The 23,876-nt window shown below is 42.2% G+C and overlaps 1 protein-coding gene across 1 annotated transcript in view; it reads right to left on the bottom strand.

The window, feature by feature from the left end:
- plxna3 (plexin A3) overlaps positions 1-23,876 on the bottom strand; it is a gene marked incomplete at both ends in the record, with an annotated part of 72,493 nt that overhangs the window by 26,545 nt on the left and 22,072 nt on the right. The window contains 7 exons of the mRNA XM_079273560.1: positions 3,877-4,077; positions 6,981-7,095; positions 9,015-9,114; positions 10,460-10,616; positions 10,698-10,821; positions 11,159-11,259; positions 14,039-14,179. Of these exons, the coding sequence (XP_079129686.1) occupies positions 3,877-4,077; positions 6,981-7,095; positions 9,015-9,114; positions 10,460-10,616; positions 10,698-10,821; positions 11,159-11,259; positions 14,039-14,179 (939 nt within the window). The remainder of the gene's footprint in view (positions 1-3,876; positions 4,078-6,980; positions 7,096-9,014; positions 9,115-10,459; positions 10,617-10,697; positions 10,822-11,158; positions 11,260-14,038; positions 14,180-23,876) is intronic.

Genomic DNA, 23,876 nt, shown 5'->3' with positions numbered 1-23,876 from the left:
TATACTGTGTATTTGTACATCGAATAGTAGTACAACACACACACACAGAGCAGACTGGTGTTGTCATGGCGGCTGCAGGTCTTATGGAAACCAACAAAAAGCAGTTAGAGAAACAACACAATGAAGCCGATCGATCTGCTGCCCTCACCTGAGACACAGTAATGTCACTGTGTGAGTCAGATTATCTGGTGCCAGTCGAGTCGAGCTGACATACAGTCCCTCTGTCTTTTCAACAGCGTTTTTGAGACACACACACACACACATTAAGAGGTGGCAGCTATATAACCTTACTTCAGCAAAATAATGGAAAAAATGAGTCTGCTGCACGCACACATTAATGAAGAGATTTAATTTAGTCAGAGCAGCGTCAGTTCAATATTCCCTCATCAGCAAAAAAAATACTTCAACATCAAACCAGTATTACTGCTTTTTACCGCGCACACACACACACACACACACACACACACACACACACACACACACGGCTGTAATTCATATTAAAATTATCTTTTCTGCAGAGCTGTGAGAATGACCACATTTTTCATAGTGTGTGTGTGTTTGCGTGCGTGTCAGAGCGATGACACACAGCTGAAATATGTGAAATACCGCGACCAATCGAGAGAGAGCGATGTGTGTGTGTCTAATGCTCTGATTTTCCATTAAAAGCAGCCAGCTGAGCCCAACAGAGCTGCATCATGAGTCACACACACAAGGTGGAGCTGGGCTGGATAAAGGTGGAGCTGGGCTGGATAAAGGTGGAGCTGGGCTGGATAAAGGTGGAGCTGGGCCTGGATAAAGGTGGAGCTGGGCTGGATAAAGGTGGAGCTGGGCCTGGATAAAGGTGGAGCTGGTTCTGGATAAAGGTGGAGCTGGGCCTGGATAAAGGTGGAGCTGGGCTGGATAAAGGTGAAGGTGGGCCTGGATAAAGGTGGAGCTGGGCTGGATAAAGGTGAAGGTGGGCCTGGATAAAGGTGGAGCTGGGCTGGATAAAGGTGGAGCTGGGCCTGGATAAAGGTGGAGCTGGTTCTGGATAAAGGTGGAGCTGGTTCTGGATAAAGGTGGAGCTGGGCTGGATAAAGGTGGAGCTGGGCTGGATAAAGGTGGAGCTGGGCCTGGATAAAGGTGGAGCTGGTTCTGGATAAAGGTGGAGCTGGGCCTGGATAAAGGTGGAGCTGGGCCTGGATAAAGGTGGAACTGGGATTGATAAAGGTGGAGCTGGGCCTGGATAAAGGTGGAGCTGGGCCTGGATAAAGGTGGAGGTGGGCCTGGATAAAGGTGGAGCTGGGCCTGGATAAAGGTGGAGGTGGGCCTGGATAAAGGTGGAACTGGGATTGATAAAGGTGGAGCTGGGCCTGGATAAAGGTGGAGCTGGGCCTAGATAAAGGTGGTGCTGGGCCTGGATAAAGGTGGAACTGGGATTGATAAAGGTGGAGCTGGGCCTGGATAAAGGTGGAGCTGGGCCTGGATAAAGGTGGTGCTGGGCCTTGATAAAGGTGGTGCTGGGCCTGGATAAAGGTGGTGCTGGGCCTGGATAAAGGTGGTGCTGGGCCTGTATAAAGGTGGTGCTGGGCCTGGATAAAGGTGGTGCTGGGCCTGGATAAAGGTGGAACTGGGATTGATAAAGGTGGAGCTGGGCCTGGATAAAGGTGGAGCTGGGCCTGGATAAAGGTGGTGCTGGGCCTGGATAAATAAAGAGTGAGGGGTGAGGAGGTAAGGAAACATGAGAACACCAGGGTAGGGAGTGAGGAATAAGGAGGTAAGGAAACATGAGAACACCAGGGTAGGGAGTGAGGGATGAGGAGGTAAGGAAACATGAGAACACCAGGGTAGGGAGTGAGGAATGAGGAGATAAGGAAACATGAGAACACCAGGGTAGGGAGTGAGGAATAAGGAGGTAAGGAAACATGAGAACACCAGGGTAGGGAGTGAGGAATAAGGAGGTAAGGAAACATGAGAACACCAGGGTAGGGAGTGAGGAATGAGGAGATAAGGAAACATGAGAACACCAGGGTAGGGAGTGAGGAATAAGGAGGTAAGGAAACATGAGAACACCAGGGTAGGGAGTGAGGGATGAGGAGGTAAGGAAACATGAGAACACCAGGGTAGGGAGTGAGGGAAGCTTTGACTTCACTTCAAGAACCGGAGGTTGATGACTGATGTTGATCAGTGAGCTTCAGAGGTGCTGCTTGTTGGATTTTAGTACAGATCCAGTCTTTATGCTAAGCTAAGCTAACCTCCTCGACTCTCAGAATGACCGTTTCTCCAAATGATGAACTGTCCCTTTAAGAACACAGTGAGTCTTTATTCCTGAAGTTCTTTCACCAAATAACTCGACATTAAACTGAACCTCAACAAAACACTGGGCTTTTATTTTGAAGACTGAGCTGAGCGTGTGTGCGTGTGTGTGTGTGTTGTACTAAATGGCAAATTTCCTCTGAGAATGGTAACTTAATTAAACACACACTGTTACTGTGGTAAGTAGCGGTATGTCAGTGTGTGTGTGTGTGTGTGTGAGAGAGAGGGGCGGCTCACCGACAGGAAGACAAATGAAGGACAGGAAATGAGCAGAGACAACAGTGTGTGTGTGTGTGTGTCACTACTCTCTGACCTCTGGAGGTCACCGGGTCATCAATCAGACTGAGGTTGCCGTGACAACCGGAGAGACGTTGGGGTGAAGGAAGTAGTACTACAGCTTCTACTACTAATACTGCTGCTTGTAGTACTAATACTGCTGCTTCTACTACTAATACTGCTGCTTGTAGTACTAATACTGCTGCTTGTAGTGCTCAATACTGCTGCTTCTACTACTACTGCTGCTGCTTGTAGTACTAATACTGCTGCTACTACTACGAATACTGCTGCTGCTTCTACTACTAATACTGCTGCTACTACTACTAATACTGCTGCTTGTAGTACTAATACTGCTGCTTCTACTACTAATACTGCTGCTACTACTACTAATACTGCTGCTTGTAGTACTAATACTGCTGCTTGTAGTACTAATACTGCTGCTTGTAGTACTAATACTGCTGCTTGTAGTACTAATACCGCTGCTACTACTACTAATACTGCTGCTTGTAGTACTAATACTGCTGCTTCTACTACTACTGCTGCTGCTTGTAGTACTAATACTGCTGCTACTACTACGAATACTGCTGCTTCTACTACTAATACTGCTGCTACTACTACGAATACTGCTGCTGCTGCTTCTACTACTAATACTGCTGCTACTACTACTACTAATACTGCTGCTACTACTACTAATACTGCTGCTTGTAGTATGAATACTGCTGCTTCTACTACTAATACTGCTGCTTGTAGTACTAATACCGCTGCTACTACTACTAATACTGCTGCTTGTAGTACTAATACTGCTGCTTCTACTACTAATACTGCTGCCTGTAGTACTAATACTGCTGCTTGTAGTACTCAATACTGCTGCTTGTAGTACTTATACTGCTGCTACTACTACTAATACTGCTGCTTCTACTACCAATACTGCTGATTCTACTACTAATACTACTGCTTGTAGTACTAATACTGCTGCTTGTATTGCTAATACTGCTGCTTGTATTGCTAAGACTGCTGCTTGTATTGCTAATACTGCTGCTTGTAGTACTAATACTGCTGCTACTACTACTAATACTACTGCTTGTAGTACTAATACTGCTGCTTGTATTGCTAATACTGCTGCTTGTAGTACTAATACTGCTGCTACTGCAATAAATCTTTGGGACGAGAGAAAGTCAGACACAAAGAAAGACGCAGAAATATCAAAACACTACCACCACCTGAAGTACCACAGTTACTACGACCACACACACAGTGGCCTGTGTAAAGATGGAGCGGTGCATGCTGGGTAGTGTAGTGCCTCACCGAGGTGTTCTGACACTGGATGCAGGAGGAGTTGAAGCGGACCGCTGGGATCCTCTGGACTTTCCCCTGGATGTTGAACACACACTCGTAGTTCTTCTGACCCGACTGAGGCTGAGGGAGGTTACGAGCTCGCAACGTGATTGGACGAACCATCCCGGCCGGGACCAGGATGTCGGAGGTGGGGAGGATCTGTGGACAACCCTGTAGAGAGGGGGGGGGGGGGGGGGACATCGCCGTCAACACAAACAGTGAAATAAATATAGATTTAATGTTTTAGCTCCGTTCTCTTCTGACACAAACATTTAGTCTGTTTGCCGTTTTAGGTTGATAAAAAATATGGAGGACAAAATGTGTCATAATAAATAAATAAATGATAAAAATAAGTAAGAAATAAAAGCTTATATTATGAAATGAATGTGCAGGTTATTTTGAAATAAATAAATATACACAGAAATAAGAATAAATCAATAGATAGCATTCAGTGATAATAATTAAATATGCAAATAAATAAATACAAAAATAAGTCATGTGTCCATTATATTAATATATATATTAATATTATTATACTATAGCATATTATTTATTTTCATATTAACCTGCACATTCTTTTGAGGATTTTATTACTACATTTCTTTCTTTATGATTTTACTTATTTATATTACGACAGCTGTGGTCCTCCATACAAAGAGGTCTGGAGGAAAATAAAAGATGGGATAAATAAATAATAATACAATAACATGCTGTGAACTATGTCGGAGCTGAAGGCATAAAAGATGACATCGTCAGCATAGAAGTGTGACACAGACTTTTCCTCCATTATTAGAATCAATCATTGATCAGAGAAGCTTTAGACGTGGCAGCATCAGGAATTATTAATCACCCTTTTATTGTCGTATTAACTGACCCGTCAATCACTTTGGGAACCTGTGGTTTGAGTGTTGGAGAGTTTATTAAGTTATTAATGAAAATATTAATATATAAATGAGGGAATAAAATATACAGTACATTTGAACAAATGTTTGTCATTGGGAATAATAATCTTTATATGTATTATTTGGAATATAATGGATCTATATCTGTGTGTATTGTATCACACTGTAACACACACAGCCAACAGTGTGTGTGTGTGTGTGTTCAGTAATGGACAGCTGGTGACAGATCCAAGCTTTGGAACTTCCTGAGGCGACTGAAACACACACACTCACACTCAGTGGGGTGAAACCTTTATTAATGAGCGTCGCCACGGTAATTAATTGCCTTGTGACTGACAGGAAGACCATTAGCTCCACAGGAAGTGGACGAGAGCACAGCGGACGCCAGCAGCGACTGTGGAGATCGTGACAGTGAGTGTGTGTGTGTGTGAGAGCGTGTGTGTTTTGGATGAAGACCAACTGTGGCTCTGAGGCTCTCAGCAAACATTGGACATTTATTTAAACACTCAGCTCACCTGTTACAGAATTACATTTAAATGTTATTTCTTTGTGCCGTCTAAATAAAGTTGATTATTGTGATACATTTTGATTGACAGGCCATAAATACACACTAGAGTCAGTGTTATGATGTGTTTGTATGACACCGAATGTATTTAAAACGTTATTGACGGCTGCAGTTCGCTAAGCCCCGCCCCTCTAACTCAGACTGTCCAATCACAGACTCTCATCTCTGGTTCCTGGTTCAGTGATCTGGAGGTCGTCGTGTTGAGCATTGTGTAACAGTGCGACTCGTTTATAAAATGTTAGTGGAGCTAACATTAGCACAGGGCGTTAGCATTAGCTATGCTACGCTAGCTACTGAATGTATTTTACTGATCGTAACAGAGACGGAGCTTTTTGTTAAAAAGTCTTCTCGAAATAGTCCTGTTATCAGTTCAGAGGCTTTTACTCTGAAAAACCGCTCCTTCTTCCTGTTTGTCGCTGTGTTTTTATCCCCCCCCCCCCCCCTCTGTAGTCGGCCTAATTGCCCAGTAATTAACATTAATTGCTGTGATTGGCTGCTTTCATGTCAATTAAGAGGCTATTCATCTTCCATTAACCAATTAGCCAATCAGAGGTTGTTACTGTCACCCGGCGATGACACCGAGCACCAATCAGGTCAACGAGACGATCGCTGCTGCTCACGAGCTTTCAATCAATTAAATAATGAAGGTGCTTGTGTTTTACATCACAACTCATTGAATAAACAAACCAAAACATAATACAACTCTTTTCTTCAGTGTTTGTTTCATGTTCCTGTTTGTTAGTCAGCAGCATTACAGAGAAAAACATGAGCTACACATATATTATTTAATATGTATGGAAACAAGAGGAGAGGAGACAAGGAGAGAGGAAACGAGAAGAGAGGAAACAACAGAGGAAACAACAGAGGAGAGGAAACAAGAAGAGGAGAGAAAACAACAGAGGAGAGGTAACAACAGAGGAGAGGAAACAAGAAGAGAGGAAACAACAGAGGAAACAACAGAGGAGAGGAAACAACAGAGGAGAGGAAACAAGAAGAGGAAACAGAGAATCCTTCTTTATTGACATTATTTACGTAAACAGCTGATTGTATTTAGGCAACATTTAAAATACGTTTAAAGGAAAAACATGTTAATATTTCCTATAATAAAATAAAGTGTCACTCAATGTTTTGAAAGACATAGTATTTGTTTTTAAGTCCGCTTTCATTTCAGTTTATCGTGTTTATGTTTCTGTGTGTGTCAGATTGAAAACTACATTATTTCTATGAATATTAACTGTAATATTATTGTAGGAAATAAAAAAGAAAGTTATATTAAAGGGCCAAACTGGTGTTTGTGCCTTCCGTCCATGCAGATATTAGTTTCATCGAATCAACGAGCTGCAGACAAAAGACATTTACATAATGATCAATATGTAAATATGACGATGGTCATGTGACGATGTCGTGTGATGATGTCATGTGATGATGTCATGTGATCCAGCTGAGAGAATAGAACAGAAGAGACAGTTTGAACCTTTTAAAGTTTCATTCCTGTTCTGTTCGTTTGGTGAGAATGTTGCTCATCGATGCGTCAGAGAACCGGAGTCCTTGAACGCACCAGACGGAGGGTTTTAAACTGTGTGTGTGTGTGTGGTGTGTTCAGGTACCTCCATGTTGCTGACTCGTCCCTCCTGGAAGGAGCAGTCCTGCAGGTTGTTGGTGCAGACGTGACGATATTTACACCAATGGCACGGGAACTCACTGCTGACACAGGAAGTGCACCTGAGAGGAGGGGGGGGTAAAAACATCTGTTGTCATGGAGATACACAGACTATTATTTCTTTATTTAACTTCGTGATGTTAAGTCTGAACAAACAGGAGAGGAAACAACAAGAGAGGAAACAACAAGAGAGGAAACAACAAGAGAGGAAACAACAAGAGAGGAAACAACAAGAGAGGAAACAACAAGAGAGGAAACAACAAGAGAGGAAACAACAAGAGAGGAAACAACAAGAGGAAACAACAAAAGAGGAAACAACAAGAGAGGAAACAACAAGAGAGGAAACAACAAAAGAGGAAACAACAAGAGAGGAAACAACAAGAGAGGAAACAACAAGAGAGGAAACAACAAGAGGAAACAACAAGAGAGGAAACCACAAGAGAGGAAACAACAGGAGAGGAAACAACAAGAGAGGAAACAACAAGAGGAAACAACAAAAGAGGAAACAACAAGAGAGGAAACAACAAGAGAGGAAACAACAAAAGAGGAAACAACAAGAGAGGAAACAACAAGAGAGGAAACAACAAGAGAGGAAACAACAAAAGAGGAAACAACAAGAGAGGAAACAACAAGAGAGGAAACAAGAGAGGAAACAAGAGAGGAAACAACAAGAGAGGAAACAACAAGAAAGGAAACAACAAGAGGAAACAACAAGAGGAAACAACAAAAGAGGAAACAACAAGAGAGGAAACAACAAGAGAGGAAACAACAAAAGAGGAAACAACAAAAGAGGAAACAACAAAAGAGGAAACAACAAGAGAGGAAACAACAAAAGAGGAAACAACAAGAGAGGAAACAACAAGAGAGGAAACAACAAGAGAGGAAACAACAAGAGAGGAAACAACAAGAGAGGAAACAACAAGAGAGGAAACGAGAGGAAACAACAAGAGAGGAAACAACAAGAGAGGAAACAACAAGAGAGGAAACAACAAAAGAGGAAACAACAAGAGAGGAAACAACAAGAGAGGAAACAACAAGAGAGGAAACAACAAGAGAGGAAACAACAAGAGAGGAAACAACAAGAGAGGAAACAACAAAAGAGGAAACAACAAGAGAGGAAACAACAAAAGAGGAAACAACAAAAGAGGAAACAACAAAATACGAAACAACAAGAGAGGAAACAACAAGAGAGGAAACAACAAGAGAGGAAACAACAAGAGAGGAAACAACAAAAGAGAAAACAACAAGAGAGGAAACAACAACAGAGGAAACAACAAAAGAGGAAACAAGAGAGGAAACAACAAAAGAGGAAACAACAAAAGAGGAAACAACAAGAGAGGAAATAACAAAAGAGGAAACAGCAAAAGAGGAAACAACAAGAGAGGAAACAACAAAAGAGGAAACAACAAGAGAGGAAACAACAAAAGAGGAAACAAGAGAGGAAACAACAAAAGAGGAAACAACAAGAGAGGAAACAACAAGAGAGGAGAGGAAACAACAAGAGAGGAAACAACAAGAGAGGAAACAACAAAAGAGGAAACAACAAGAGAGGAAACAACAAAAGAGGAAACAACAAGAGAGGAAACAACAAAAGAGGAAAAAACAAAAGAGGAAACAACAAAAGAGGAAACAACAAGAGAGGAAACAACAAAAGAGGAAACAACAAGAGAGGAAACAACAAGAGAGGAAACAACAAAAGAGGAAACAACAAAAGAGGAAACAACAAGAGAGGAAACAACAAAAGAGGAAACAACAAAAGAGGAAACAACAAGAGAGGAAACAACAAAAGAGGAAACAACAAGAGAGGAAACAACAAGAGAGGAAACAACAAAAGAGGAAACAACAAGAGAGGAAACAACAAGAGAGGAAACAAGGAGAGGAGAGGAAACAAGAGTGAATGAAACAAGAGACGAGGAAATAAAGAGAGGAAACAGCAGCAGAGGAGAAGAGGAGACAGGGTAGGAGGTGAGGTCAGACTTACGAGTTGAGCACAGAGCAGTTGTAGAAGATGAAGTTGGTGTTGATGAACTGAAGTCCCGTCTCAGAGGAGCGAAGACTGAGCCGGACGACCCGCTTCTCTCCTGGAACAAAATGTTATTCATCACTTCATCCATTCACATCACCACAGTGTGTGTCTCACCGTAGGAGTGTGCATGTGTGTGTGTCTCACACCGTAAGAGTGTGCATGTGTGTGTGTCTCACCGTAGGAGTGTGCATGTGTGTGTGTCTCACACCGTAAGAGTGTGCATGTGTGTGTGTCTCACCGTAAGAGTGTATATGTGTGTGTGTGTCTCACCGTAGGAGCGTGCATGTGTGTGTGTGTGTGTCTCACCGTAGCAGTGTGCGAGTGTGCATGTGTGTGTGTCTCACACCGTAAGAGTGTGCATGTGTGTGTGTCTCACCGTAGGAGTGTGCATGTGTGTGTGTCTCACACCGTAAGAGTGTGCATGTGTGTGTGTGTGTGTCTCACCGTAGGAGTGTGCATGTGTGTGTGTGTGTGTGTCTCACCGTAGGAGTGTGCATGTGTGTGTGTCTCACCGTAAGATTGTGCATGTGTGTGTGTGTCTCACCGTAGGAGTGTGCATGTGTGTGTGTGTGTGTCTCACCGTAGGAGTGTGCATGTGTGTGTGTCTCACCGTAAGAGTGTATGTGTGTGTGTGTGTGTCTCACCGTAGCAGTGTGCGAGTGTGCATGTGTGTGTGTCTCACCGTAGGAGCGTGCATGTGTGTGTGTCTCACCGTAGGAGCGTGCATGTGTGTGTGTCTCACCGTAGGAGTGTGCATGTGTGTGTGTCTCACCATAGCAGTGTGCATGTGTGTGTGTGTGTGTCTCACCGTAGGAGTGTGCATGTGTGTGTGTCTCACCGTAGTAGTGTGCATGTGTGTGTGTGTGTGTCTCACCGTAGGAGTGTGCATGTGTGTGTGTCTCACCGTAGGAGTGTGCATGTGTGTGTGTGTGTGTGTGTCTCACCTTAGTAGTGTGCATGTGTGTGTGTCTCACCGTAGGAGTGTGCATGTGTGTGTGTCTCACCGTAGGAGTGTGCATGTGTGTGTGTCTCACCTTAGTAGTGTGCATGTGTGTGTGTGTGTGTCTCACCGTAGGAGTGTGCATGTGTGTGTGTGTGTGTCTCACCGTAGGAGTGTGCATGTGTGTGTGTCTCACCGTAGTAGTGTGCATGTGTGTGTGTGTGTGTCTCACCGTAGGAGTGTGCATGTGTGTGTGTGTGTGTCTCACCGTAGGAGTGTGCATGTGTGTGTGTCTCACCGTAGGAGTGTGCATGTGTGTGTGTGTGTGTCTCACCGTAGGAGTGTGCATGTGTGTGTGTCTCACCGTAGGAGTGTGCATGTGTGTGTGTGTGTGTCTCACCGTAGGAGTGTGCATGTGTGTGTGTCTCACCGTAGGAGTGTGCATGTGTGTGTGTCTCACCGTAGGAGTGTGCATGTGTCGGCAGGTCTCTCAGTGACGGTGACAAACAGATCACCTGACCTTTGACCTGAACCTCTCCGGTGGTTTCACTCAGGTCCTCAAACACACAGGACACGCCCCCCGACAGGGCCGGGACGTTCTGCACCCGGATGGTCAACTAGCGAGAGATCATCATCATCATCATCATCATCATCAGGAGTGTGTGTGTGTGTGTGTACCTGTGTGTGTGTGTGTGTACCTGTGTTGCCGGTGAGGTGACTGACATGTTGCTTGGGGTAACAATGATGTCCACACATTGGTCCAGCCGGGTGTTGAAGTGCTGAGGCTCCTCCCACTTGTCACATGCTTCCTGTCGGGAACACCTGAAGGGGTCGACATCCAAGTTTAATCATTTTATTTTAGAGAGAGGGGGAGAGAGAGAGAGAGAGAGGGGGAGAGAGAGAGAGAGAGAGAGCGAGAGAGAGACACACAGAGAGCGTTTATCAGAACCAGAACTTAGACATTAAAGGTAAATGTTCAACTTTCCGACGCGCCTTGAACACGTCAGGGAAGAACAGACAAACAGAAATGAACAGATCAGTCACCAGATCTAATGTTTCATTCCTCAGGTCCCTAAGAAGCCATGATGCATTCAGCTGGGACCAGTAGTCAGTGACCTGCTTCCTGTGTTCACATGCTGAGTGATGGTCGGCTTCTTACTTGTTGAAGAGGACACACCATCCACAGTGAGGGTCTCCAGAGCCCAGACAGGCTGAACAGCTGCTGTACTGCTCACAGCTCTCCACCGGGAGTCTGCTCACCTGAACACACACACACACACGCTCAGGTAGGAAGCAGAGAACACACACATACACGCTCAGGTAGGAAGCAGAGAACACACACACACACACGCTCAGGTAGGAAGCAGAGAACACACACACACGTTCAGGTAGGAAGCAGAGAACACACACACACACACGTTCAGGTAGGAAGCAGAGAACACACACACACGTTCAGGTAGGAAGCAGAGAACACACACACACACACGCTCAGGTAGGAAGCAGAGAACACACACACACGCTCAGGTAGGAAGCAGAGAACACACACACACACACGCTCAGGTAGGAAGCAGAGAACACACACACACACACACGCTCAGGTAGGAAGCAGAGAACACACACATACACGCTCAGGTAGGAAGCAGAGAACACACACACACACACGCTCAGGTAGGAAGCAGAGAACACACACACACACACGCTCAGGTAGGAAGCAGAGAACACACACACACACACGCTCAGATAGGAAGCAGAGAACACACACACACGTTCAGGTAGGAAGCAGAGAACACACACACACGTTCAGGTAGGAAGCAGAGAACACACACACACGTTCAGGTAGGAAGCAGAGAATACACACACACGTTCAGGTAGGAAGCAGAGAACACACACACACACACGTTCAGGTAGGAAGCAGAGAACACACACACACGTTCAGGTAGGAAGCAGAGAACACACACACACGCTCAGGTAGGAAGCAGAGAACACACACACACACACGCTCAGGTAGGAAGCAGAGAACACACACATACACACGTTCAGGTAGGAAGCAGAGAACACACACACACACGTTCAGGTAGGAAGCAGAGAACACACACATACACACGTTCAGGTAGGAAGCAGAGAACACACACACACGTTCAGGTAGGAAGCAGAGAACACACACACACACACGCTCAGGTAGGAAGCAGAGAACACACACATACACACGTTCAGGTAGGAAGCAGAGAACACACACACACGTTCAGGTAGGAAGCAGAGAACACACACACATACACGCTCAGGTAGGAAGCAGAGAACACACACACACACACGCTCAGGTAGGAAGCAGAGAACACACACACACGTTCAGGTAGGAAGCAGAGAACACACACACACGCTCAGGTAGGAAGCAGAGAACACACACATACACGCTCAGGTAGGAAGCAGAGAACACACACACACGCTCAGGTAGGAAGCAGAGAACACACACATACACGCTCAGGTAGGAAGCAGAGAACACACACACACGCTCAGGTAGGAAGCAGAGAACACACACACACGTTCAGGTAGGAAGCAGAGAACACACACACACGTTCAGGTAGGAAGCAGAGAACACACACACACGCTCAGGTAGGAAGCAGAGAACACACACACACACACGCTCAGGTAGGAAGCAGAGAACACACACACACGTTCAGGTAGGAAGCAGAGAACACACACACACACGCTCAGGTAGGAAGCAGAGAACACACACACACGTTCAGGTAGGAAGCAGAGAACACAACAACAGCTGAGGAATAGGGTCAGGGTCGGGGTTAGGTCCGTCAACACATCGTGTGTGACCAACGCTTCAGTCAGAAAAAGGCAAATATGTTTAATTCACTTGATCGTGTTTTTTTGGTTGTATGGTCATGTGTGTGTGTGCGTGTGTGCGTGTGTGTCTTATCTCAGTGTGGTTTGGTGGTTTTGCTCAGACAGTAACAGCCTGAGGCCTGTGTGTAACACATTAGTCTTGATTTTACAGACAGTTAGTCTGTGTGTGTGTGTGTGTGTGTGTGTGTGTGTAGTATCTTTTACCCAGAGGTCATTGCAGCAGGGAGACAGTAAACACAGTGAAGCACAGTGGACACTCTGTCCGTCTGTCTCATTCAGATGTTCACACATGAATACATTCATTGTCTCACACACACACACACACACACACACACACACACACACACACACACACACACACACACACACACACACACACACACACACACACACACACACACACACAGAGTCCTGTCTCCGCTCTGACCTCATTATCAGAGGTTTTTCTTAAAGGAACAGCGACGCTGTTTCTCTCCACCAGACTTCATGAAGCAGCTGATTCTGCAGGTTTGGTCTCATACAGTCGTTGACATTCTGCAGATTCATGGTTTACACGGAGCAGACGAACACTTCTGCTCCAAGGAACCAGCTCATGAATAAAACATGTAAAACTGTTTCAAATAAACTAACAACATGAATGAACAAACTGTGTACATGTACACATGTAAACTGGGAACCATTCGGCTGCTCTGATTGGCTGCTGAAGTCTCATGTGAACGTTTATGTAAGACTGCAGTTAACTCACTCCTCTGTGTGTGTGTGTGTGTGTGTCCTCACCTGTCACTAGACCTCTTTGTGAGTTTTGCTTTATGATTTGAAAAAATTAATTAAATTCTTTAAATTTGAATCATTTTAAAGATTCATTGGAGAATCTCTGAACTCCAGCAGCTGTTTACTGACATCACACCAACAACAACATCTGTGTGTGTCTGTGTGTCGTCAGCTGCAAAGGAACAACAGTTGTTGAACTCTGCTTCCTCTCAACGGTACAATAACAGTTTTAACATCGGACACACACACACGCACACACACACACACACACACACACACACACACACACACACACACACACTGTGTATTGTGGCACCAGCCGTATTGTAATTCACATTCACAACTTCCTGTCTGCAGATGTTAAAATGACAGAATTCATATTTAAATGAGTGTGTGTGTGTGTGTGCGCTCTCACCTGTCTGTCACTCAGCAGGTAGATGTACTGATGGTCTGGACTGAACACCACGTCTCTCAGGATCGGCTTCCCTTCCACCACCGTCACCGTCTCGTACAGCAAAGCATTCTGGGCCGGTGGCGGGATCCCATCCACACGGATCTGAGAAAAAAACAAAAAACACACACACACACACACACAGAACAACTTGTTAGCTTGATGCTAACCAGTGAGAAGTGCTAACACAGAGAACCTGCTGGTTAGCTCGGTGCTAAAAATCCCTTTAAACCCATTGAGGAGCGCTAAAGAGCTGCAGGAGCAGAAGACAGAAGGAAATAACAAAAAGAACATTTCTCTCTTGATATTGACGACAACAGACGTCACTGTCACTACTACAGTATTATGACACTGTAGTATCATAATACTGTAGTATCTACAGTATTATGATACAGTAGTATCATAATACTACAGTATCATAATACTGTAGATACTACAGTATCATAATACTGTAGTATCATAATACTGTAGTATCATACTACAGTATCATGACACTGTAGTATCTACAGTATCATAATACTGTAGATACTACAGTATTATGATACTGTAGTATCATAATACTGTAGATACTACAGTATCATAATACTGTAGATACTACAGTATTATGATACTGTAGTATCATAATACTGTAGATACTACAGTATCATAATACTGTAGTATGATACTGTAGTATCATAATACTGTATCATTCTACAGTATTATGATACTGTAGTATCTACAGTATCATACTACAGTATTATGATACTGTAGTATCATAATACTGTAGATACTACAGTATCATAATACTGTAGTATGATACTGTAGTATCATAATACTGTATCATTCTACAGTATTATGATACTGTAGTATCATAATACTGTAGTATCATAATACTGTAGTATCATACTACAGTATTATGATACAGTAGTATCATACTACAGTATCATAATACTGTAGTATGATACTACAGTATCATACTACAGTATCATAATACTGTAGTATCATACTACAGTATTATGATACAGTAGTATGATACTACTGTATCATACTACTGTATCATAATACTACAGTATCATAATACTGTAGTATGATACTACAGTATTATGATACTACTGTATCATAATACTGTAGTATGATACTACAGTATTATGATACTACTGTATCATAATACTGTATCATAATACTACAGTATTATGATACTGTAGTATTATGATACTACTGTATCATAATACTACAGTATTATGATACAGTAGTATGATACTACAGTATCATACTACTACAGTATTATGATACAGTAGTATGATACTACAGTATCATACTACTGTATCATACTACAGTATTATGATACTACTGTATCATAATACTGTAGAATGATACAGTATTATGATACTACTGTATCATTCTACAGTATTATGATACTACTGTATCATAATACTGTAGAATGATACAGTATTATGATACTACTGTATCATAATACTACAGTATTATGATACAGTAGTATTATGATACTACTGTATCATAATACTACAGTATTATGATACTGTAGTATTATGATACTACTGTATCATAATACTACAGTATTATGATACTACTGTATCATAATACTGTAGAATGATACAGTATTATGATACTACTGTATCATACTAGAGTATTATGATACTACTGTATCATAATACTGTAGAATGATACAGTATTATGATACTACTGTATCATACTACAGTATTATGATACTACAGTATTATGATACAGTAGTATGATACTACAGTATCATACTACTGTATCATACTAGAGTATTATGATACTACTGTATCATAATACTACAGTATTATGATACAGTAGTATGATACTACAGTATCATACTACTGTATCATACTAGAGTATTATGATACTACTGTATCATAATACTGTAGAATGATACAGTATTATGATACTACTGTATCATACTACAGTATTATGATACTACAGTATTATGATACTACTGTAGTATGATGACTGTTATAAGCTCAAGTTTTGTCCAGACAGAGTAATTGTAGTAATAATAAACTATATTCATGATTCAGTGGTTCTGTGTTTATGGACATTATTAGTGATGATGGTGATGAAGATGGTGATGAAGATGGTACAGATGGTACAGATGATACAGTAGTATCATAATACTACAGTATCATAATACTGTAGATACTACAGTATCATAATACTGTAGTATCATAATACTGTAGTATCATACTACAGTATCATGACACTGTAGTATCTACAGTATCATAATACTGTAGATACTACAGTATTATGATACTGTAGTATCATAATACTGTAGATACTACAGTATCATAATACTGTAGATACTACAGTATTATGATACTGTAGTATCATAATACTGTAGATACTACAGTATCATAATACTGTAGTATGATACTGTAGTATCATAATACTGTATCATTCTACAGTATTATGATACTGTAGTATCTACAGTATCATACTACAGTATTATGATACTGTAGTATCATAATACTGTAGATACTACAGTATCATAATACTGTAGTATGATACTGTAGTATCATAATACTGTATCATTCTACAGTATTATGATACTGTAGTATCATAATACTGTAGTATCATAATACTGTAGTATCATACTACAGTAGTATGATACAGTAGTATCATACTACAGTATCATAATACTGTAGTATGATACTACAGTATCATACTACAGTATCATAATACTGTAGTATCATACTACAGTATTATGATACAGTAGTATGATACTACTGTATCATACTACTGTATCATAATACTGTAGATACTACAGTATTATGATACAGTAGTATGATACTACTGTATCATACTACTGTATCATAATACTACAGTATCATAATACTGTAGTATGATACTACAGTATTATGATACTACTGTATCATAATACTGTAGTAGTATGATACTGTAGTATCATAATACTGTATCATAATACTACAGTATTATGATACTGTAGTATTATGATACTACTGTATCATAATACTACAGTATTATGATACAGTAGTATTATGATACTACAGTATCATACTACAGTATTATGATACAGTAGTATTATGATACTACAGTATCATACTACTGTATCATACTACAGTATTATGATACTACTGTATCATAATACTGTAGTATGATACAGTATTATGATACTACAGTATCATAATACTGTAGTATCTACAGTATTATGATACTGTAGTAGTATGATACTACAGTATCATACTACTACAGTATTATGATACAGTAGTATTATGATACTACTGTATCATAATACTGTAGAATGATACAGTATTATGATACTACTGTATCATAATACTACAGTATTATGATACAGTAGTATTATGATACTATTGTATCATAATACTACAGTATTATGATACTGTAGTATTATGATACTACTGTATCATAATACTACAGTATTATGATACAGTAGTATGATACTACTGTATCATACTACTGTATCATAATACTACAGTATTATGATACAGTAGTATGATACTACTGTATCATAATACTACAGTATTATGATACAGTAGTATTATGATACTACTGTATCATAATACTACAGTATTATGATACTGTAGTATTATGATACTACTGTATCATACTACAGTATTATGATACTACAGTATTATGATACTACAGTATTATGATACTACAGTAGTATGATGACTGTTATAAGCTCAAGTTTTGTCCAGACAGAGTAATTGTAGTAATAATAAACTATATTCATGATTCAGTGGTTCTGTGTTTATGGACATTATTAGTGATGATGGTGATGAAGATGGTGATGAAGATGGTGATGATGATGAAGAGTACATGATGTTAAACAGCAGAAAGCTGTCGAGGAGACGAGCAAATGTGAAGCGACTAAAGTGAGATTCCCCAAATGTCTCCAAAGGTCTCTCCTCGTGTCTGACCCAGAAAAACACCAGAGGAAGAGGAGGAGAAAGGGGGGGGGGGGTACAGAGAGAGAGAGAGCATCGAGGACCGATGGGAGGGAGGAAATAGAGATAAAAGGAGGAGAAAATGAGAAGGAAGGAGGTGAGATGAAGAAAATAACAGTAGTCAGAAGGAAGGAAGGAAAGTAAGGGAGGAAGGAAGGATAAAAGGATGAAGAAGAGAGAGAGGAGATGGGGGAAGGAGGAAGAGGAGATGAATAGAAAAGAAGGAGGATTGAAGGAAAGGAAGAAAAAAAGAAAAGATGGAAGGAAGGAGGCAGAGTGGGACAAAATACGGCAGAAAGAGGGTTAGGGAAGGATGTAAGGACAGAAGGAAGGAAGGAAAAGAAGGAGATGAGAAAGAAAGAAAGTAAAACAAGAAGGAAGGAGGGGGTGGAGAGAGATGAGGGAAGTAAACACAGATGAGGGAAGGAGAGGAGGATGCACAGTGGGGAAAAGAAAGAAGTTAGAGGCAAGGAAAGGAAGTAAGGACAGATGGGAGGAAGGAAAGAAACGAGGAAGGTCGGAGGATGAAAAGACAGAAAGGAGAGGAGATGAAAAGGAGAGAGGAAAGAGGAAAGGATGCACAGTGGGAAGAAAGAAGGAAGGAACAGAAAAACCCCCAAAAGATGAGAGAGTAGTTCTCAGTGTGTTAATGAGCTGTCTGCTCGTTAAGCAGCAGAGCTTAATTAGAGCTGACGAGCCCCCCCCCCCCACACACACACAGAGGGAGGAGACGGTAAAGTAGGACACTGCAGCAGACAGTGAATGCATCACACGCAACGCTGAGCTGTAAATATGTTGAAAGTTGTAATCCGTCCGTTTTCATGGTTACTGAACACCAAACGCTTCAAACGCTTCTCTGTTTAGAACCAGAGAACATCAGAGAAACAGTTCCCCTCTGCTGCAGTGTTCGTGCTAAGCTAAGCCTAACCCAGACCTGTATATATGTATATACATATATATATACATATATATACATATATATATATATATACACATATATATATGTATATGTATATATATACATATATATATATATATACATATATATATGTATATATATATATGTATATGTATATATATACATATACATATATACATACATATATATATATATACATATATATATACATATATACATATATACATACATACATATATATATACATGCATGCATGCATGCATGCATGCATGTATATATATACATATATACATGCATACATACATACATACATATATATACATATATACATGCATACATATATATACATATATACATGCATACATATATATACATATATACATGCATACACACACACACACACACACACACACACACACACACACACACACACACACACACACACACACACACACACACACACACACACACACACACACACACACACACACACACACACACACACATATATATATATATCTGAGGGTTGTAGCTCTATAGATCTGGTTTTATTAAATCTGCCAAACAGAAGCTTCTGTCTGCTGACAAGAAAGATTCCTCAGAAAAGGTTTCGTTGATCGCAAAAGGTCAGAGGAAACAAGGGAGGAGGTGTAGGAGACAAAATAGAAAACAGAAGAAGAATGGAGGGACAGAGTGATATAGGAAGTGACCTCTGACCTCCGGCTCCCGGCCGGGATTCAAACCGTCAACACCTGCTTTGTTCTCCACACACACACACACACACACACACACACACAGAGGAGAAGAGAGAGGAGTAGAGTAGAGAGGAGAGGGGGGAGGAGAGGGGAGGAGAGGAGAGAGGAGAAGAGGGGAGAGGAGAGGAGAGGGGAGGGGAGAGAGGTATGGAGACAGAGAGGTATAGAGACAGAGAGGTATAGAGGATAGAGGTATGGAGGACAGAGAGGTATGGAGACAGAGAGGTATAGAGACAGAGAGGTATAGAGGATAGAGGTATGGAGGACAGAGAGGTATGGAGGACAGAGAGGTATAGAGGACAGAGAGGTATGGAGGACAGAGAGGTATGGAGGACAGAGAGGTATGGAGGACAGAGAGGTATGGAGGACAGAGAGGTATGGAGGACAGAGAGGTATAGAGACAGAGAGGTATAGAGGATAGAGGTATGGAGGACAGAGAGGTATGGAGGACAGAGAGGTATAGAGGACAGAGAGGTATGGAGGACAGAGAGGTATGGAGGACAGAGAGGTATGGAGGACAGAGAGGTATGGAGGACAGAGAGGTATGGAGGACAGAGAGGTATAGAGGACAGAGAGGTATGGAGGACAGAGAGGTATGGAGGACAGAGAGGTATGGAGGACAGAGAGGTATAGAGGACAGAGAGGTATAGAGGACAGAGAGGTATGGAGGACAGAGAGGTATGGAGGACAGAGAGGTATGGAGGACAGAGAGGTATGGAGACAGAGAGGTATAGAGGACAGAGGTATGGAGACAGAGAGGTATGGAGGACAGAGAGGTATAGAGGACAGAGGTATGGAGACAGAGGACAGAGAGCTATAGAGGACAGAGAAGTATAGAGGACAGAGAGGTATGGAGGACAGAGAGGTATGGAGGACAGAGAGGTATGGAGGACAGAGAGGTATGGAGGACAGAGAGGTATGGAGACAGAGAGGTATAGAGGACAGAGAGGTATAGAGGACAGAGAGGTATGGAGGACAGAGAGGTATGGAGGACAGAGAGGTATGGAGGACAGAGAGGTATGGAGACAGAGAGGTATAGAGGACAGAGAGGTATAGAGGACAGAGGTATGGAGACAGAGAGGTATGGAGGACAGAGAGGTATAGAGGACAGAGGTATGGAGACAGAGGACAGAGAGGTATAGAGGACAGAGAAGTATAGAGGACAGAGAGGTATGGAGGACAGAGAGGTATGGAGGACAGAGAGGTATGGAGGACAGAGAGGTATGGAGACAGAGAGGTATGGAGGACAGAGAGGTATAGAGGACAGAGAGGTATGGAGACAGAGAGGTATGGAGGACAGAGAGGTATGGAGGACAGAGAGGTATGGAGGACAGAGAGGTATGGAGGACAGAGAGGTATGGAGGACAGAGAGGTATGGAGGACAGAGAGGTATGGAGACAGAGAGGTATAGAGGACAGAGAGGTATGGAGACAGAGAGGTATGGAGGACAGAGAGGTATGGAGGACAGAGAGGTATGGAGACAGAGAGGTATGGAGGACAGAGAGGTATGGAGGACAGAGAGGTATGGAGACAGAGAGGTATAGAGGACAGAGAGGTATGGAGACAGAGGACAGAGAGGTATGGAGGACAGAGAGGTATGGAGGACAGAGAGGTATAGAGGACAGAGAGGTATGGAGACAGAGGACAGAGAGGTATGGAGGACAGAGAGGTATGGAGACAGAGGACAGAGAGGTATGGAGACAGAGGACAGAGAGGTATGGAGGACAGAGAGGTATGGAGGACAGAGAGGTATGGAGGACAGAGAGGTATGGAGACAGAGGACAGAGAGGTATGGAGGACAGAGAGGTATAGAGGACAGAGAGGTATGGAGACAGAGGACAGAGAGGTATGGAGGACAGAGAGGTATAGAGGACAGAGAGGTATGGAGACAGAGGACAGAGAGGTATGGAGGACAGAGAGGTATGGAGACAGAGGACAGAGAGGTATGGAGACAGACAGGTATGGAGACAGAGGACAGAGAGGTATGGAGGACAGAGAGGTATGGAGGACAGAGAGGTATGGAGGACAGAGAGGTATGGAGACAGAGGACAGAGAGGTATGGAGGACAGAGAGGTATGGAGACAGACAGGTATGTAGACAGAGGACAGAGCGGTATGGAGACAGACAGGTATGGAGACAGAGGACAGAGAGGTATGGAGGACAGAGAGGTTTGGAGACAGAGAGGTATGGAGACAGAGGACAGATAGATATGGAGGACACAGAGGTATGGAGACAGACAGAGCTTCAGTGTGTCTAAAGTTTCCGTGTTTGTGTCTCAGTGACAAAGAGCAGAAGAAACAGGAATGTCAGACACTTTAAACTAAACATAATAAAACATACTGTGTGTATATAAAGTACTGCAGTACAGAGTTCATGTAAATGTACTTTCCTCCTTTATAAACAGTATATTTATCACTCACCATTGATTCATTCGAACCGTTACCTGTGTTTTTATATCATATCATGTGTATTTGTGTTTCAGCTGAATATTTATTCTAGTACTACTACATACATAGTACACATACATAGTACTGTGTGTACTGCTGCTGTAAGCTGACCGGACCTCCGAGCTGCCAGTCAGCTTGTTACTCTCCACCTGCTGCTGTGAATATCTGTGTGTGTGTGTGTGTGTGTGTGTGTGTGGTCTGAGCCAGCTGACAGTCTGTATTTGCTCAGCAGTAATCGTCTGCTTGCTCACATGGACAAAGTGTTTGCTGCTGTCCACACAGCCTGACTGTGTGTGTGTGTGTGTGTGTCTGATCTCTGTCTACTTCAATTCAGTTCACTTTGCTTTATCAGAAAGTGAAAAAGTGTCAGCTGCAGCAACTGGTATTTATAAAGCATAAAACCCCTCAGAATGAATCTTGAATCAGGTTTTTTGTTTATGAAACAAAGTATAATGACAAATGGACTATTGAACCTGAGTAGTTTAGTTGTCTCAACCTAACCGAGTAGTTTAGTTGTCTCAACCTCACTGAGTAGTTTAGTTGTCTCAACCTCACTGAGTAGTTGTGTTGTCTCAACCTCACTAAGTAGTTGTGTTGTCTCAACCTCACCGAGTAGTTTAGTTGTCTCAACCTAACCGAGTAGTTTAGTTGTCTCAACCTAACCGAGTAGTTGTGGTGTCTCAATCTAACCGAGTAGTTGTGGTGTCTCAATCTAACCGAGTAGTTTAGTTGTCTCAACCTCACTGAGTAGTTGTGTTGTCTCAACCTCACTAAGTAGTTGTGTTGTCTCAACCTAACTAAGTAGTTGTGTTGTCTCAACCTCACTGAGTAGTTGTGTTGTCTCAACCTAACTAAGTAGTTGTGTTGTCTCAACCTAACCGAGTAGTTTAGTTGTCTCAACCTCACTGAGTAGTTTAGTTGTCTCAACCTCACTGAGTAGTTGTGTTGTCTCAACCTCACTAAGTAGTTGTGTTGTCTCAACCTAACCGAGTAGTTTAGTTGTCTCAACCTCCCTGAGTAGTTTAGTTGTCTCAACCTCACTGAGTAGTTGTGTTGTCTCAACCTCACTGAGTAGTTGTGTTGTCTCAACCTCACTGAGTAGTTGTGTTGTCTCAACCTCACTGAGTAGTTGTGTTGTCTCAACCTAACTAAGTAGTTGTGTTGTCTCAACCTCACTGAGTAGTTGTGTTGTCTCAACCTCACTAAGTAGTTGTGTTGTCTCAACCTCACTGAGTAGTTGTGTTGTCTCAACCTCACTGAGTAGTTGTGTTGTCTCAACCTAACTAAGTAGTTGTGTTCAGTGTCTGATCTGAGATCAGCTTGTCTTACTGCTTACCGTGATACTGAAGAGAACTTGATTCTATATTCTAGATGGCGATCACAGATATTGATCTGTGTTTGATGTTTTCTACATGTCAGCACGTTTAGTTTGACATTGATCAGCAGAGAGAAATGATCCAGACTGTTTGTTGAGATCAGACATTAACTTCTCTCTAACTTCACATCCGGTTATAATTACAGAGACGGAGAGCATTAATAAATGTTATTAGTCATTTCAATTGATGATCAGCTTCTTTTGATTGGCCGGCAGATACTGAGCTCGTGAGGACAGAACCAGGTGAGACGAGAGGCTGAGAGGACGTATTAAATCTGTAGGAAATTAATTGTCAGTCATTTTCAGCGTGTGATGAAACAAGAGGCAACGAAACACACACACACACACACACACACACA

Source organism: Melanostigma gelatinosum (assembly GCF_949748355.1).
Source record: "Melanostigma gelatinosum genome assembly, chromosome: 8".
Lineage (NCBI taxonomy): Eukaryota > Metazoa > Chordata > Actinopteri > Perciformes > Zoarcidae > Melanostigma > Melanostigma gelatinosum.
This window is presented reverse-complemented; position numbering and strand designations above follow the sequence as displayed.